An 18061-nucleotide genomic window follows, 5' to 3' on the forward strand; every position below is an offset into this window, starting at 1 on the left:
CAACGAGTCCGAGTCAACGCTAGATATGGATTGACATAAAACATATAGAACTATTGATAATCAACAAATTCTCAATCAATTATCAATTTATACAAAATTTTCAATTTATTCAAATTGATTGAGCTTCAAAAATGGTTTTTTTAGGCTTTTAGGCTTTGGACGATGAGGAAGAGGAAAGATGAACAAATTTCCCCTAAGGTTTTATATTTATACTTTAATCAAACCCTAATTTATCTAATTATCTTAATTTAATCACAATATATTAACTTAATCTATAATTAATCAAAATAAATGGATTCTTCCATCACAAAGAACTAACATCAAAAGCTAAATTTGTTACTATACTAATCAAAATATATACAATTGGCGAAAGGCATTAACACCATGATTAATTATCCTTAATTACTCACTTTTGAAATTGACCGTAATTAAATTGCTCCAATATTTTTAAAGCCAATTTGTTCAATTTTGAAATTGAGAACGACTACATATGTCTTTTACCTTAATTGTATACAAAACATTATAAAATTACATGTATTATTACAATTTTTACATTTGTCAAGTTCAAAGATCAAATTTTAAAATATACAAAACTAAAAATAACTAAATTATAATATAAAAACTAAATACTCAGCTTCCACACAGAGATTAACAGTAGAATTTAACCAATTTTATATCATTATCATTTTTTTTTTCCTTTTCTACCTAAATCAAATCAAAAGACTATTTGCAATCACCTAATAAAAAAAATTTGAACACATATTCCTTCAAGATGTTCTTTTTGCACCAACAGAGAAGACATCCATAATGACTTCAAGAGGCATGCCTTTGGTTTCAGGAACTTTTAGAAAGACGAACACCCACGATATGGCACATACAACGGCGTACATGCCGAAGAGGCCAGCAAGACCGATAGATTTGAGCAGTACGGGGAGTGAATATGTGACAATGATGTTGCAAATCCAGGAGATAAGAAAGCATACAGCAATGCAAATGCCACGAACACGCGTTGGGAAGATCTCGGTGCAGAGTATGTTTGGGATTGGACCAAACCCCATAACAAAGAAAAAGAAGCAGAGCACGACACTAATGGTTGATAATGCGGCATTCGTGACGTTCCCCATTTTAACGATGGTTCCGATGACTAATACAAGGAGAGATATTATCAGGAGTGGGACTGTAGTGAGTAGCAAACTCCTGCATGCACAGGAAGCAAAGAACAAACGTTGATAGAGCTTCAGCATGAACTCGGATATATGATACTCCAAATACACGGAAAAAAAAAATCAATCTACCTTCGACCAGCAACATCCATAAGCCGCATTGCAACAGCTATACTTGGAAGCATCAACAAAATTGTAATACCGCTTATAAGCAGTGACGCAGAAGCTGAACTGATTCCCATGTTGGAAAGAAGAAATCCGACCCCGGCCTGCTCTAGAATTTGCGGAGTGTAGTACAGAACACCTTTTATACCCAAGAACTGCATTTGGAAAACGAAGGATCATCAATAGTAGGAAAATAACTTTGCAACAGTACTATACCCCAATCACATTAGCGCATCAGCTTCAACAGAGGGTAATAAGAGATCGCAGGAGTTCGGTCGAAAAATCAAGAAGGCCTACTCTTCGAACAGTAAAGCAAAAACCCTATACCGTAACAGTATTATTCTTTGAAAACAGTAAAGCAGGCAGTAATGCAGCCATAAGGAAATGATTTTAAGATGAGAAACAAGAACTTTATAAAAATACTTCATAATTCAGCAAGCACAAGCTGGAAAGGTTATACGAACTGTTTCTGGAAATGGAACAAGCAGATTATGGTAAGGTTTTCGACATACCTGCTGAAGTACTTGAATTCCCACCCCCACCAGTAAAGCATGCTTGACTCCGGGATCAAAGAGATCACTCCAACTTGGACCCTGCACAGTTTCAGTTGGATGGATCATAGCTGGTCCAACCGGATGCTCCTTCATAAGCTCCTTGGAATAAAGAGCCGGCTGACTCACTAAAGCAACAGCCTTGACATACTTGCTGTCCGAAGGGGCAACAGCACCAGACAAAGAAACTAGTGATCCACGTATAGATCCAGGGGCACCCTCTTGGCGCAAATAAATTCTTTTAAATCCCTCTTCTTTTTCTTGGCCTTCTTTTTTGGACCATTTCCAAACCAGTTGCCAACCACCACCGATCCCTGTGCTACCAACCAGTTCTCCATCATTTCCTTGCATTAAACTAATTAGTCTCAAGTTTGCAAAGCTTCCTTGTGCAGGTGGAACAATGCCTGTCTCCACAGTGGTTGTCTGCCGAGAAATCAAAGGACTATGCAAGTTGTCATCAGAATCACCAGCAGCAGCATCAGACAGGTAGTCCTCACCCTCTCTAATGACACTCTCATCGTCCTCCCACTCTTCATGTCTAGCTTGATTACCTCCCACACTGAACATGCTGCCAAAGTGTGGAAACAGAATGCTTTGCATGCTTCCTGTTTCGGGAAGCTTCTCATGGATATTTCCAAAGAGAGTGACAACAGGATCCACAGGAACAAGGGCACTCCGGCTAGCTATGCTTCCATGCTGAGACACAAGACCAAGGGTACTACGTCCAGTAACCGGTTTGGCTACCCATGAAAGACCTGGTTCTGGTCCATATAGCTTGATTTGATCTCTATCAGCCGATATATCAGGGTCTTCAATGTCTTCATTGGCTGGACCAATTATGTACTCCTCTATCGATGTTTCACCTCCAACACCGAGCCCCTCAACTAGCAAAGCCATCTCAGCTGTTTATCTAAATACTATCAGTACCATCTACAATATGTGCATCATCATTCATCAAATAGATAAAAAGAGCACATATTCTTTCGACAAATACCTATTTTTTTGAGTTCTGGCAAGCACACATGAACAGACCACAAACACAAACACAATACAGGTGGCAAGTACAATGTGCATACCGAAAAAAATGAAAACTTGAAAGAGTGAATGCGGATGAACTAACCGGTAACGTCTTCCCTGTCACGGAGCCTCTGCAAAACCTTTATCGCCTCACACATTCGCCCTTTACTTACTAACCATCTCGGTGACTCAGGCAAGAAGAACACAGTTAATGCAAAATATACAAGGGAAGGAATAGAAAGAACTCCAAGCATCAATCGCCAATTCGGTATTGTCGATAACGACATTCCAAAAACCATGCAATACGAAAGAAACATTCCAATGGAACCAGTAAACTCTGGAAGGGTATTCAACAACCCCCTTATTTCTGGTGGTGCTGTCTCAGATATATAAACCGGGACCAGTGTAACAGCCAAACCAACTCCAAAGCCATCCATAAGTCTTCCCAGAAGTAGGATATAAACATTAGGAGACCATATCATTACGATACCGCTAAGAAAGTAAAAGACCGATGAGATTATTAGCAATGGCCGGCGGCCGAGCCAATCCGATATGTATCCTGAGCATGTAGTAATGCAGGTGGCTCCAATAAGAGACATTGCAATAATCAAGCCTTCTATAGTTGGTTCACTTTCCAATTTGAACTCTCTCTTAACATATAAAACAGCACCTACAGAAAAAAAGAAAATGACAAAGAGGGTATATATATAACGTGTGTATATATATATGTATTGTATATATATATAATCCAAATTTAATCATAAAATGAAGTTTGCCATAGATATTTGATAGATAAAAAGGTAAAAGTAGCATAGAGGTCGTTGTACTAGGATTAAGATTGCATTTTATCCCCTCTGCTCAAAAAAATGGACAAATTAACTCCTATACATTAATCAAATCAAAGAGCAAACTAGTCTTTTCATAAAAAATTTCATCCATTTCTACTGTTAAAAACCAGTTCATGTATGTCAGAATGAGGTATACGTGACATATCACGTGTAACTATCTAGTTATTCACACCAGTTTTTAACACCAAAAGAGAATGAAATTTTTAACAAAGAGAACCAGTTTGTTATTTGATCTATTATATAAGGATTAATTTATCCTTTTTAGTAAAGAGGATAAAATGTAATCTAACTCCTAATATAGGGATATTCATAATACTTTTACCTAGATAAAATGATTATTTTAGACCAAATGGTTGGAACTTTTCAATGTTGGACTACATGTATATAACCTATGTTGCTTTGACACTGTTATTTATTGGCATTGACTACTGTTATTTATTGGCATTTACATGATATACAAGTATTAAGAGTCAAATTATATTGTGTCCTCTCTACTTAAAAAAATAAATTAGTCCTTGTACATTATAGTTCCTACTACTAAAAACTGAAGTCAGAATAAGGCATAAATAGCACCTATCAATAATTTTCTGGTTATTTTGTCGCTCAAAAATAGATAATTTTTTTAACAAAAAGTCTACTTTGCTCTTTAATTAATACTTTGCTCTTTAATTAAATATAGAGGGACTAACTTGTTATTTTTTTTAGTAGAGGACTACGTTACTTTTATCTAGTTTATACCACTAGGTGAAATTAGTGAAGAACTGAAAAGGAGTAAATTACCTGCAATGGTGGCGGTATCCCATCCTTGCAAAAAGTTACCAATTGCTGCTGCAACAGCTACAAGCACAGCTCCACCCATTATTACTGAAAAAGTGAGCACTAAATCAAGTACCCTGAAAGTTAAACAACGAAAAACCCAAATCAAAGATCAAAAAACGATTCAAGCTAGTTATCAAAGATTCCATACAGAACCATCAAAAGAAAAAAAAAAAGCAAATTAAAAAAAGGGGTCAAATTACCTATGGTAGCAAAAGCAGATATAGAAATGGCCAATAAAGCTTCTTCACTGCAAATTCCCATAAACATTTGGCAACAAAGAAAAAAAAAAAGAAGAGCTTATTATTGGGGTTTTTGAAACTAAGCCACCTGCTCTTTTACACTTCTCTCTTTATCTAGCACGTATCCGAATGAAAAGTATCTTTCCTTGGGTCTCCATCGAAGTTTTGTAAAAAAACACAAACAAACAAACCAAAAAAGAGAACATTATAATTGCATAATTAGCTCCCCCAGTCTTTTCAAGTTCCTTTGTTTTGATTGGGTAAAAGAAAATTGAATCATAAGGTGGAGAGAAAAGAAGAAAAGAACTTTGATGGGAAAGTTGTTTAATTAATGGAGGAGTGAGGTTGAAGAATATGCTGTGTTGGATTAACTCATTGACTGTATCTTTGTTTTCTTAAGATATTAAAGAAAAATAAACAATTATATTTTGAATCAAAATATAAAGTTGGGTTAATCTATATTTTATCACTGGTGACTTGTATTTTAATTTTCTTTTTAGATTTAATTGATATTTAAACTTTAAATTTTATTTTGTAAATATTGTAGTAGTAATATGTTGACGTAATTTTAACGATCAATAGTATAATAATATGCGATAGTTTCTGTTTTGAAACATTGAATATTTTTGAGTAGTTGATAGAAAATTAAAAATATAAAATATTTGAAATGAATCCAGAGAATTGATTGTCTACATACTTTTGAACTTGAAGAATAATTTATCCAAATTCATTCATATTTTTAGTAATTTTATATATTTTAATTTTCCATAAATATTATATTTTTATTATTATGAAATTAAAACATATATTTAAGAAATATATGGATTAAGCTTGTGACTTTGGCATGCTAAGTACTCTTCAATAATTTTTTCTTAGTGTAAATTCATTAGTATGAGATATTGAAATTAAAATATATATATCACTTAATATTAATGTATTAAAAAATTCAAGATTATAATAAATATGAATTTAATAAAATGATTTTATCGATTTTAACAATTAAATGTATAAATTCTTGAAACATATTTTAACTTTGAAAAATTTAAATAACAAATTAGTATACTCAATTTCCTAAAGAAAAATATTATGTAAGGTTTTGAATAATTTATGTTTTATTGTTTTTTATACAATCATATCTGTACACCCAAATTTTTAAATGTATTATATTTTATTTTTAAAATTCTAAACCCTATTATCCAAAAAATAAACACAACTAATAAATTAGACCCTAGCATATTATATTCAAATCTTAAATTTATAATAATTTTAAATTTTTTCTTTTTAAATATTCATTTTTATTAATTATTTGGAGTCTAAATCTCCTTAAAAGTAATAAACAACATAAATTAATAATTTGATATTTTCAAAATAAAAATAATGCCTTTTAAATGGATTTCATTTTGACTTTTCAATTTTAGAGCGAAGTTTGTTTGATTTAGATTCCTAAAAAAATAAGTAAATCAATTTTTCTTAAATTAAATCAATTGATTACTCGCCATTAGTCATAAATATTTAAAAATAAAATTACTAGATTTTTCTATGACTTGACATCAAATGATATAAAAAAAACAAATATCAAATACAAGTACAAGAACCTTTTAAAGTATCATAAACCTTCAACAACCGGCATGGGCTACTTTAAATAATAAAATTTGCAAAACCAAAACAAGAAAGATTTTTACAATTTAATATTTATAGACATTTTCATTTTTTTATGAGATTTAATTTAACTTCATCTGTAAGTAAATGCGTCATTAAAGTTTCACTAAGATGTAAATAAAATTACGGACTTATTTAAATCCTCTGTTGCTATACACCTTCCAAAACTGTAGTTTCACGAGCTATAGAAACTTCCCGCAAAATAAATAGAGTATTATTATGACAAATATGACCGATATATCCATTTCACATGTCATAGTCATGTTTAAGAAGTTATCTTATACCATATATTGATATTTCATATGACATAATAAATTTATCATATGATAAGTTTGAAAAGTAAAATAAGTATATTATAATAATAATAATAACAAAATTTTAAGCTCGATACCATATATCAAGTTAAATATTCTATATAAAATCAATTAGTAATAGGTGAAGTGACTCAACTTGAATATAAAGACACAAGCAATCTTGGGCAATCAACTTGAATATAAAATTATAGACAAGCATAACTAAAAGTAGATAGGACTTTATCTCCTTTGTTTAAATGAAAGAATAATACTTTTAATCATTTACCATTATTCATAATTCAATTCAAGTCCTTTTACAGTAAAATTTTTAATTTTGACCTCTCAAATTTTATAATTTTATTTTAACCCCAATATTAAATTCCAAACTTTGTCCCTTACCATAGACAATCTAGAGTCAATTGATGTAGGATAGCACTATTCTTGACAATTGATAAGTACGATATATCATAAAATTGAATCTTATTTCTATACATTGTTAGTGAAACAAAAATTTTCACAGGCGGGTTTAGGTAACAGTCATGTCCCATTGTAATTATTATTTTATTTTTCTAAGAACATATGACAACATTCTCCACCTCTTTGTAGAATTTTTTTATTTTATTGGCAGTGAATAAAATAATAACGCATACACACATACATAAGTTGTAAATAAAACTTACTTTCAACTTCCCCTCTCTTGAGAAGCAACATCTTGATGTAATAGCATATCCTTGATCATAAAGCCACCCCACCTCAATGCAAGTTTCACCTCCACTGTCCATTAAGGAGCACCATAATTGTTTAGGGAGCAATATGAGATTGCTTCCATCTCTTATTGACTTCATTACCCCGTTAGCTTTGAGCTCTTCAAGAAAATTCTGAAGTTTTTAAAAACAAGTTCACAATTAACAATGACATACAACAATTTGTTCGTCAAAATCTTGTATATGTTATTCTGACTCTCCATTATTTTTGAAATACTTATATAGATGCATATCCGCACGTGCATATGATAAGATAAAGATATGACCTCTAGGAACCCTTTCAATAAATAAAAAAAGTTTGAAGAAAAAGTTGAACATAACCATATTGGACATATAACTTTATACAGCAATTATACTCAAATCCGAGTAACATACCCCGTAGGTATATCCACAATAAACTTCTCTTGGTGACGATGTCTAAAAAAACTGTTCTGAAGCTATAATTCTTAGAAAATCATCTATTTAATATTCACTCATCATTACTTAGTTTCGAATAAAGGGAGTTCCGAATAAAGGGAGAATGCCAAGCTAATATTCACTCATCTATTTAGCATTCATGTTCAAAACCCGTACCCAATGCACATTCTGATACGGGCATAAGGCTATAATCTTCCAAGACATACACGTACCTAACGCTCACATCCAACAAGGTTATAGATAAAACGAAAGGATATTAAAAGCACAATTTGAATCTAAAAAATCAAAAAAAAAAAAAAAAGCTTAAAAAGTGAAGGAAATGTTTACACTCACATCACCAGAACTATCAAAACTGGCAGCAGCATTAGACCCTTTCCATACACCACCAACATCAGAGGCATTTGTAGCAGCTGTTGAGGCAAATGCAGAATCACGAATAGCACATCCACCAAGTTGATCACCATTCCTAAATGGACCATACCATTGTTCGCAAAAGACCCTAACATTTTGTAACACGAACTTCGTACCATCGACTCGAACAACCTGAATAATCCTCACACGAGACTCCCTATCTCGAGGATTAATCAAGCAATGCTCCAACTCCAACAGATTTTTATCTGCAACTGACCAGATAGCAGTGTAACATCCACTAGAATGATATGCAAAGGCAGAAACTTCATTGTCCACACCCCCGATGTTCTTCTCTTCGATGCTATATCGTGTTGCAGCATCGGCTTCACATCCAACGGTGGGGAGTAGTTTTATAGTTTTGTAAGTCATGGTGTTCTCCACTGGTTCAGCAAGGGTAGGGCATTGAGTTTGCCAATCATAAACCTTGACTTCCCATTCCCTGTAAGCTTCAGGTACTACAGATTCAGGAAGTTCAATTGGTTTCCCTTCAATAGTGAAATCAGCTCCAAATCCATCCCATTCACCTGATACATTCTTGGCAAATTCTGACCAAGCTTCACAAATGAAAGAACAATATCAATTTTTCGCTCACAATTTACAATCTACAACACTGACATTACATTCATTGTGTCTTCTGGCCTAAATTGCTCCGAGTCTTCATTTTTCTTGGAGTATTCATATATGACACCTACACCTGATACATATTCGGACATAGGCATAATATATAATCCTTTAATCATAGAGTTGAGACCCTGTTCATTAATTTTCTTTCCATCATTTCTATTGGATGGTAATGGAGGAAAGCTCAGCTTCAAGAATCCTCCAAGAATACGAAAAACTTAGGGAAAGAAGCCATTACCATATTGGATAAATACTCATGTCGGACACGGTTGAGGGGTCAGTAAGACCCTCAACAAATCCGGTAGTTTCTCCAACCAAAGTTTTATCCCCTGACTCTACCAAAACCCTTGGGGGTTAACAGAACACCTCATAGTGCCTAAACAGATAAAATTGTGAAAACTAAAGAGTTTGTGCACGGTTGGACTCGAGCCAATGGCCTATATGCTCATGGAGGAGAATGCTACCACTTGAGCTCGCCTTTTTTGTTGAGTGTCCAACCTCAATAAGTATGGTATCGTCCCTGATAAAAATTGTCTCTCCACTCTATCGAGAATCTTGACGAGTCCACGAAGTGGAACGTCTCGAATGCCAGAACAGGAGAAACCATGGCAAATTAAAGAATTCGTACATGGTTGAACTCGACTTCATGACATTTTACGGAAATGCCCCACCGCCTGAGCTAATTATATCCGACACTTATAACATAGCTTCCAAGTTCCAACTAATACTTAAAATAAGTGATTGAAATAATCAACTTGTTCAATAGAAAAAGGGAACCAAAAGGAGAAAAAAAACGAGCAAAGTTTCTAAACTGGGTTTCATTTTGATGGGGTCATACATTAAATTAAACATAAAAATAATCAAAGACAATAAATAAAAGGAACAAATAGACAACAAACTTACTATCATCAGCAGCAGCATCTGTGGTGAAATCGGAGTTGTGAACCCCAACATCAGAAACAACAGTCTTCGCTAAGCAAGATGGCTGAAATTTTCCACCATTTCTACACTGATGAACGTACGGAGGGTCCGAAAATGAATGAAAATTGACCCTTGAATGGAGTTGCTGATGATTTACTGCTAAATTCCCAAGCTTTGGCAACGAGAAAGCTAAGCAATTAACGGCTCTGTTATGAGATATTAAAGTGCTTGGTGCTGATAATGCCATTTTCAACCTTCTGATGATCCTTGATTGATGAACCCTTTTATTATTACCTTATCTTCAGCTCAGTCTTAGAGCATCAATGGCTTCCAAGTTCAAAAGGATGATAAGAAATCTCAGCCATTGCGATTAATACATATAGGGACCTGGGCTAATAACTGAAAAATTAAAGCTGAGGTTGCATTATGGGATAAGTTTTTATAGGCCATTATTTTCCTTTAATATTAGCCCAATAGTAAAGCAGCCCAATCATTGGCTTCCATTCAACAATAGTTAAATAATAAAGGTTAAATTTTTCTATTAGTCCTTGTACTTTTCGAATTGGTCAATTTTAGTCCATTTCCTTTTCAAATTTTGAAATTTTAGTATTGACCCAAATAGTAGCAGTTAAATATGTTTAGTTTAATTTATTTACTAGTCATGTACTATTCATATAGTTATAGATTTAGTCTATTTTCTCCAATTGAATTACTCTAAGTCCCTATACTTTTGAATTTTGAAATTAGGTCTTAACACAATTTAATCCATTAATTAGATTTTTAGTGAGTAATATTTAGAAATAATAAGCTAACATGACATTGCAAATATGATAATATATTTGGCACATCAAATTTTGAAAATAGCTGAACTTTACTTAATGAATTTAACTATTATTGTTTAGTGAGGACTAAAATTTTAAAAACTAAAAAGTATAAAGACTAAAATGACCAAATAAAAGTATAGAAATTAAATTCACAACTTTTGCCAAGTACAACGAGTAATAGCAAAATGGAACCAATAATAAATAATATTTTAGAAAATCATAAACTAGTTCAACCGATTAAACTACTTTTTGTATCATAATTCTTAGTTTTTTACCGTTTACTGTTATACCTATCAAATTGATAAGATCAATTATTTTTATTTACGCGATTAATCTAATTTGGTTCTAACATCATTACTTTTTACTTGCATGATAATTTATATACATGATATTATGAATTTATATTTGATGCATGTAATTCAAAATACTATTAGTAAATCAGATGATAATTAAACATATAATTAAGTCATTGTTTAACAAAAGTGAAGTTATATGTTTAATTAGATGACATTTTATTATCATAAAATGTTAGTTCAAATCAAAGGTGATTTACTTTAATTAAGGTTTATTGAGCTTTATTTATTAAATAATTTATAGACTAAATATGTGTAGATGGATATGTTAATAATTATTTTTATTTAATAATGGGTTTAATAGAAATTAAAATTAACGTGCAAAAGTTATATATTAGAGTCATCGACTCAAAATATAATTTTAATATAATTTTTATTTAAAGTTACTCTCATTATTCTTTTTTAACACAATTTATAATATTTAAATTAAATTTCATAACAATCTACATTTATTACTTAAACATAATTTTTATATTTTATTAATGGGTAAACTACATAAATGATCACCCGACTATTAGAAAGTTTCTTATTAGGCTTATCAATTTATTTTTTTAGTCTAAAATCGTAAACCATTAAAATGATAAGAGTTTGTTTACTCATGACATGTATTTTTTAACCAAAATACATGTCATCGAGTAAACTAATGAGTCAAGCAAACTGTTAGCATTTTAACAGTTTTGGACTATAAATAAAAAATTGATAAGTCAAGTGACTATTTATATAGTTTACCCAGTAATAATTGAATTAATTTTTTAATTTTCGTAAAATATAATAATCACGAATTAAGATAAAAAAATTAATTTGTCAAATTTATAAAGTAAAAAGGGTTGAATTGACTGTTAAACCATCCTTTTAAATCCTAATTCTTAAGCAAGGAAATCGTGATCGTAGACGGGAAGTATAGTGACTAGGTGGACGGTCACGATCATCGTATATATATTTATTCAAAAGTTGAAAAAAAAATTCACTTTATTAAATTCACCCGCTTAATTGATGGTCAAAAAAAAAATCACCCGGTTAATTTATCGTAGCCGTTCATCTATCATGAAATAGACTTAATCAACGGCTGAAAGTGCAAGCCTGTAAACACCAGCTTAATTATATCAGACTCCTATCCTAAGTCCTATCCTACTATTTTTTTTAGTTTCTATTCATCTCCATTTTTCCTTTCAAAAATGGCGGCACTCGTTGCAGGGACGCCATGGATGAGAATCAGAGTAATCCCTGAATTCGCTCCTCCGTTCATTTTCCGGCGCCATTTTCGTCGAAATTTCTCTGTGCGCGCTTCAATTGACAGTGATGCACCGGTCAGAGTCCGTTTCGCTCCTTCTCCGACCGGCAATCTCCACGTCGGCGGAGCCCGAACTGCTCTCTTCAACTACTTATTCGCTAGGTTTTTCTCTTATTTTGCATGTAGTATATTATTTTCCGGTGTAAAACTTTGTCAATTTTGTTGATTTCTGTTTCTTTTTTTTTTTTTTTGTCTTAAGATCGAAAGGGGGAAAATTTGTGCTGAGAATCGAGGATACTGATTTGGAGAGGTCGACGCGGGAATCGGAGGAGGCTGTGCTTCGAGATTTAGCTTGGCTTGGTCTTGACTGGGATGAAGGTACTGTTTATACGTGCTTATCATTGTCTTTCTGTTTTAGTTAATTTGATTTGAAATTTATTGCTTCAATTTCACATGTATGTTGCCATTGTGCTTTTCACTTTTAGCGTTAATTGGTTCTCTCTCTTGCATTGTAGGCCCTGGTGTGGGTGGGGACTATGGTCCTTATCGACAATCTGAAAGAAATGCTATGTACAAACAATATGCTGAGAAGCTCTTAGAATCTGGTCATGTTTATCGTTGTTTCTGTTCCAATGAGGTAACCGATTTCGACTATAAAGGTTACATTACATGAATTTGGTCCTAAGTTAGTAGTATGACATTTCAAATGGGAGATATTTGAACTTTTGAATTGCCTTTTCTTCTTTGGTTTCATCTGATTGCATGTTGAAATTGGAAGAAAACTATTCCTTTGGAGACAAGAATGTAAACTTTGTGTCCAGGAAAATATAACCTTTGATCCAATAGAACTATGATTCTATATTTTGAAGTATGATCGGTTTTAGCACTCGACTTATGAGTTCTTTCGTAATCCTATAGGAACTTGAGAAAATGAAGGAAATTGCAGAGCTAAAGAAACTTCCTCCTGTATACTCGGGGAAGTGGGCTACTGCAGCAGATGGAGAAGTAGAAGAAGAGCTAGCAAAGGGAACCCCATATACATATCGATTTCGAGTTCCCAAGGAAGGGAGCTTGAAAATTAATGACCTTATTCGAGGCGAAGTAAGTTCAATTGATTGAAGTATTTCTCCCTTAACAGCCTTGTGATCAGCAAACTGCAAATTGTTGTCTGTTAATTTGAGGATTTTTGGCTCAAAGTATCATCACGTTTAAGTTTCAGTGGTCCCTAAACTAGTAACAACAGGATGTATAAGACATAACTGTAATTTTCTTTTATAGGCACTAATTTTGTTTGATAGTGTCATGAAGGTTAGCTGGAAATTGGACACACTTGGGGATTTTGTTATAATGAGGAGCAATGGTCAACCTGTTTACAACTTTTGTGTTACAGTCGATGATGCTACCATGGCTATTTCACATGTTATAAGGTAATGGGGAAAGTCTAATTATTTTACCATTTTGCTAGATCTAGTATGTGTTTTGTTCGTGTTTTTTGGGTCATTTCTTCTCTCACTCTCATATACTGGCATTTCAGAGCGGAAGAGCATTTACCTAATACTCTAAGGCAAGCCTTGATTTACAAGGTGATTTTAAAAGGCATCTATTATCTTTTTTGTTACCATTTGATGACTTTTAGAGTTTCTGATTTCTTTCAACCAAATGAGGAAGCTGATCTTTGGATTTAAAAATTATTTTGCCACAGGCTCTGGGATTCCCAATGCCTTCCTTTGCCCACGTTTCATTGATTCTTGCACCTGATAGGAGCAAATTGTCAAAACGCCATGGTGCAACTTCAGTTGGTCAGGTAGGTAGTTATCTTCATTCTACCTTGTTTCGTGGCAAATGTAACAAAATAATTGTATTATCTCCTCTAATTTCCATGGGTTCTACAAATTTATCTTTTTAAATTGAGGATTGAAACTTCCCATGTTTAACAAAATTACCCTGTTCCAGTATAGAGATATGGGGTATCTGCCTCAGGCGATGGTGAATTACTTGGCACTTCTAGGTTGGGGTGATGGAACTGAAAATGAATTTTTCACCATTGATCAACTTGGTTAGTTTTTCCTTTGACTTCATTTGATCCATATGCACCTCTATTCTAAGAGTGAGTTTGGATAGGCGGTGTGTTTACCTGCGGTTAGTGTAAAAACAGCGGTGGCGGTGAGATTAGACACTATAGCGATACTGTAGCGTGAGACAAAAAGTAAACTAAACGCACCGCATTGCACCGCACTCAATCGCCCATCCAAACCCACCCTAAGCCCTAACCAACCTATCATCCCTCCTCCCCATCTATGAAAAGAGAGCATAAGAAATAGAATGAGAAAAGGGAAAATTATAATCAGCTTTGACAGATAATATTTGGATGATTGTAATTTGACTAATTATCATTTGAATACTTTTTTATGCAATTCACAGTTGAAAAATTCTCAATTGGTCGCGTTAACAAAAGTGGTGCTGTTTTTGACTCTACCAAGTTAAGGTGACTTCTCTATGCTTTGATACTGTAGGCTTTATGGTCATATTTTCCATGTAATACTGTAATTTATCCATCTTGTACTCTTGTTCTTTGAGGAAGTGACATTGTACCTATTATTAGGTTGTTTGGTTGGTTCTTAGGGGTAGTTTATCCTTGGTTTGTTAGTGGGATCCTTGCTCATTGGACTTTGAAGTTCCATTTCTTTTTCGTTTTTGTTACTTTGGGGGAGAATTCTTGGTTATTTATATATGCAAGTTCTAAGCTTGATCAAGTGATAACTCCAATGAATTTTACAATTTTCTGTGACTTTAGCTTACAGCTCTATACAAGAACTAAAACTAGAATTATCTGTTTCTTGTCTGCTAGAAGTTGCCACATTTATATTGTTTTCTAATTTATTTCTTCCTTGTAAACTAAAGGTGGATGAATGGTCAGCACTTAAGAGCGATTCCCTTTGAGGAGTTGTCCCAGCTTATTGGTGAGCGCTGGAAGAGTACTGGGCTTCTCACTGAGTCAGAAGGGCCATTTGTAGAGGTATGTTTCCTTTTAACACAATTTGGAAGTATTCTATTTTTGCTGTAGATTATGATAAATAATGGTATGTAAATATGTACAAACAGGATGCAGTTCAGCTGCTTAAGGATGGGATCGACTTGGTAACTGATTCGGATACAGCACTCTCTAGCTTGCTGTCTTACCCTGTACATGCTACTTTGACGAGGTGATTATCAAATTCTTACCCTTAAGTTCTGTTCTTTATTACATAATTCAGTATGTTTTCCAACTTTGATAATTGTTTATAATGGAATTTTGGTTGTGCTTGTGCATTCTAACCAGTCTCAAATGTCAGGACAGCCTTAAGTGTAGATATTAGTACTATATTCAATTTATGGATAATAATAGTGGAAGTGCTTTGAAGTAGTGTGTAGACCACTAGAAATTGAGAACCGTGCTTTGAAGTTATGCTTATGCTTTCTCCAATGTTCAATTCACTGGTTTTATTTAGCGCTAACTGCTAACAGATCAATATATCCTGTCACAAATTTTGGACTTTGGGGTGTTTAGAATCTGAAAAATACCATAATATCCTATACTGCTCCAACAAGTATCCATGTCCAATGCATAACTGAATATGGGTACGGAAGTACGATCCTCTAACTTCATGGAAATACTTCAAAAAGATTGAACATACCCACATTGCCCACATGCCCATATACGATAGTCATACTCAAGTCCAAGTAACTTAGATAATAGGCAAATTCTACAGCTGTTACAATAGGTTGCAAGATCTGGGGTTTGGTTTATGTCAAAGAATCCTATCATTATGTCGTTTAAGTTTTTGTCTCTGCAGCCCTGAAGGTAGACCCATTGTCGAAGATAAGCTTTCTGAAGTTTCTGCCCACCTATTAGCTGCCTATGATAGTGGTGAACTCTTTGGTGCATTGGAAGAAGGCCTTGCTGGCTGGCAGAAATGGGTAAAGGGCTTTGGCAAAACACTGAAGCGCAAGGTGAGCTTCTAATCTCATACATGCCTTTATGGGATCTTGAATTTTCCTTTTCTTGGCCTACTTGGAATTAGGGGTATAATCGAGTTGAGCTCTAGCTTGAGCTTGACTCAGAATTCGATGCTTGAAGCTTGGCTTGGGCTTGAGCTTTATTTTCACCTTTAAAGCTTGAGCTCGATTCCTAACTCAATTTCAAGCTCAATTATTTGTGTTTGAGCTGAAGTTAAATTTGAATTTTTTCAGTACTTACTAAAAATAAAAAAGATTGATTGGACTCACGAGTTACTCGAGTCAATTATCAGGATACTTGAATCTGGTTGTTCGATGAGAATGGCTAGCTGGATTTAAGCTTTCTTCAAGCTGAACCCTAATAATTTGCGAATAAAGATGTCTCATTTACATCCATACTTCAAATTATAATCCATGCATGGTACTAGACTTACATGTCCGAGGCTGTAACTCTCATGGCAGGGGAAGTCATTGTTCATGCCCCTGAGGGTTTTATTAACAGGAAAACTCCATGGCCCTGATATGGGTTCTAGTGTAATCCTAATCTATAAAGCTGGAAACCATGGCATTGTCTCGCCTCAAGCTGGGTTCGTGACTTTGAAAGAAAGGTTTGGAATATTGAGACAACTCGATTGGGAAGCGCTCAACCAGGATCACCCTGCTTTGGAATCGGCGGCTACCATATCAAATTGAAAAGAAAAAAAGAAGTGACAGGTTCATTTAAAGGTTTTTTTTTGGCAATATAATAATTGCTTATCTTTTTTTGTGTTGTTGAAGTCATTGATGAGATGTAGTTTAGTGTAATAATGGTTTGGTGTTTATGAATGTGATGAACATTTAGTTAGTGTTAAAACGTCTATACTTTTGAATCATGTGGAAATGTTTCAAAGCTGCCCGGAATTAACTTTCCTTTGGGGACATTATGGTATTTTTCCTCTATTGAGTAGAGAGGCCTAATTATGAACCGCATCATCCGCTTTACGGAAATTGAGAAATTAGCCCCTTAACTTTAATTTATTAGAATTTGATTCTCATACTTTACAAAATTTGAAAAGTTAGTTTAGTTGTTGGTTAAACCATGAACTTGAAACGTTGAATTTTGTTTGCTTATATGTTACGTATATATGACTGAAATCATTGAGCAGCTTATTTTTATGTTGGCGATGTAATGGCAAGAATTAAATTTAGTTTTTTAGATTATTATAAAAGATTAATGTTATTTATCGATTTAATTAATTAATAATTAAATATTATTTTCTAAATCAATTACGAAAGAAAAATCCTTTTCCAATTGGTATTGTGATTGTTTAATTGATATCTGCTTTCTAAAAATTATTTCAGTAAATTTTATCAAATAGTAAAAATATTTTACTTATAATCGTTTAAACATAAAAGTATCAATTTTTAGAAAATCAATCCATTTTCTAATATCATTTTCTGTAAAATATTGTACATGAAAAAAATCGAAAAAAAAATACTAATTTGGATATGTAATGTTACTTAAAAAAATGATAAACTCTACTCGATGTCACTAAACTAGTAATAAGTTGCGTTTAGATCATTGAATTTTAAAATTTTACAAAATGGTCACTGGAATATTAAAAAATTTCCATTTAAGTCAATGAATTAGTTGAAAGCTTTTATTGAAATCACTGGATTGTTAAGTTTTTCTTTAAGTTCGACTAGCAAGCTTCAAGCAATAATTCGACAATTAGTACAATGGATCAATGCCTATTTATGAGTAGAAGAACATATTTTAGATCCAAGTC

At 33.3% G+C, this 18061-nt stretch overlaps 3 protein-coding genes across 5 annotated transcripts; 1 reads left to right on the plus strand and 2 right to left on the minus strand.

The window, feature by feature from the left end:
• Positions 1–495: 495 nt before the first annotated feature.
• LOC105773718 (monosaccharide-sensing protein 2) lies at positions 496–5141 on the minus strand. 2 transcript variants are annotated; one of them, XM_052629032.1, is made up of 6 exons: positions 4764–5141; positions 4525–4608; positions 3000–3566; positions 1841–2781; positions 1296–1483; positions 496–1197 (listed from the first exon to the last, which is right to left on the minus strand). In XM_052629032.1, the coding sequence occupies exons 1-6, from the start codon at positions 4828–4830 to the stop codon at positions 768–770; spliced, it is 2277 nt and encodes a 758-aa protein (XP_052484992.1). In that variant the 5' UTR covers positions 4831–5141; the 3' UTR covers positions 496–767. The 2 variants fall into 2 exon arrangements, with proteins under 2 accessions (XP_052484992.1, XP_012451267.1); XM_012595813.2 differs by having other exon boundaries at positions 4525–4637; positions 4764–5140.
• A 1257-nt stretch (positions 5142–6398) lies between these two features.
• LOC105773759 (uncharacterized) lies at positions 6399–10292 on the minus strand. Of its 2 annotated transcripts, none has more exons than XM_052629047.1 (4): positions 9871–10292; positions 8269–8900; positions 7434–7632; positions 6399–6655 (listed from the first exon to the last, which is right to left on the minus strand). In XM_052629047.1, exons 1-4 carry the CDS (start codon positions 10133–10135, stop codon positions 6612–6614), a joined length of 1140 nt encoding a protein of 379 aa, XP_052485007.1. In that variant the 5' UTR covers positions 10136–10292; the 3' UTR covers positions 6399–6611. The 2 variants fall into 2 exon arrangements, with proteins under 2 accessions (XP_052485007.1, XP_052484998.1); XM_052629038.1 differs by having other exon boundaries at positions 6399–6652; positions 7431–7632.
• A 1905-nt stretch (positions 10293–12197) lies between these two features.
• Positions 12198–17279, plus strand: LOC105773752 (glutamate--tRNA ligase, chloroplastic/mitochondrial). The gene is made up of 13 exons (XM_012595852.2): positions 12198–12458; positions 12556–12674; positions 12812–12933; positions 13215–13397; positions 13605–13723; positions 13831–13879; positions 13999–14100; positions 14250–14352; positions 14718–14781; positions 15198–15312; positions 15399–15499; positions 16130–16286; positions 16755–17279. Exons 1-13 carry the CDS (start codon positions 12241–12243, stop codon positions 16983–16985), a joined length of 1683 nt encoding a protein of 560 aa, XP_012451306.1. The 5' UTR covers positions 12198–12240; the 3' UTR covers positions 16986–17279.
• Positions 17280–18061: the final 782 nt, after the last annotated feature.

This window comes from Gossypium raimondii, chromosome 1 (genome assembly GCF_025698545.1).
Source record: "Gossypium raimondii isolate GPD5lz chromosome 1, ASM2569854v1, whole genome shotgun sequence".
NCBI lineage: Eukaryota > Viridiplantae > Streptophyta > Magnoliopsida > Malvales > Malvaceae > Gossypium > Gossypium raimondii.

Bases quoted from the DNA above. Each gene is read 5' to 3' on its own strand.
- LOC105773718 (XM_052629032.1), bottom strand. From the start codon at position 4,830: ATGTTTATGGGAATTTGCAGTGAAGAAGCTTTATTGGCCATTTCTATA. The intron at 2,782-2,999 runs GTTAGTTCATCC...TTAGATAAACAG, and splicing joins TGACAGGGAAGACGTTACCG to CTGAGATGGCTTTGCTAGTT. The intron at 1,484-1,840 runs GTATGTCGAAAA...TTCCAAATGCAG, and splicing joins GAATTCAAGTACTTCAGCAG to TTCTTGGGTATAAAAGGTGT.
- LOC105773759 (XM_052629047.1), bottom strand. From the start codon at position 10,135: ATGGCATTATCAGCACCAAGCACTTTAATATCTCATAACAGAGCCGTT. The intron at 8,901-9,870 runs GTAAGTTTGTTG...TCATTTGTGAAG, and splicing joins AGATGCTGCTGCTGATGATA to CTTGGTCAGAATTTGCCAAG. The intron at 6,656-7,433 runs TAAGTTTTATTT...TTATTTTGCGGG, and splicing joins AAGAGAGGGGAAGTTGAAAG to AAGTTTCTATAGCTCGTGAA.
- LOC105773752 (XM_012595852.2), top strand. From the start codon at position 12,241: ATGGCGGCACTCGTTGCAGGGACGCCATGGATGAGAATCAGAGTAATC. The intron at 12,675-12,811 runs GTACTGTTTATA...CTTGCATTGTAG, and splicing joins TGGTCTTGACTGGGATGAAG to GCCCTGGTGTGGGTGGGGAC. The intron at 14,782-15,197 runs GTGACTTCTCTA...TGTAAACTAAAG, and splicing joins TTTGACTCTACCAAGTTAAG to GTGGATGAATGGTCAGCACT.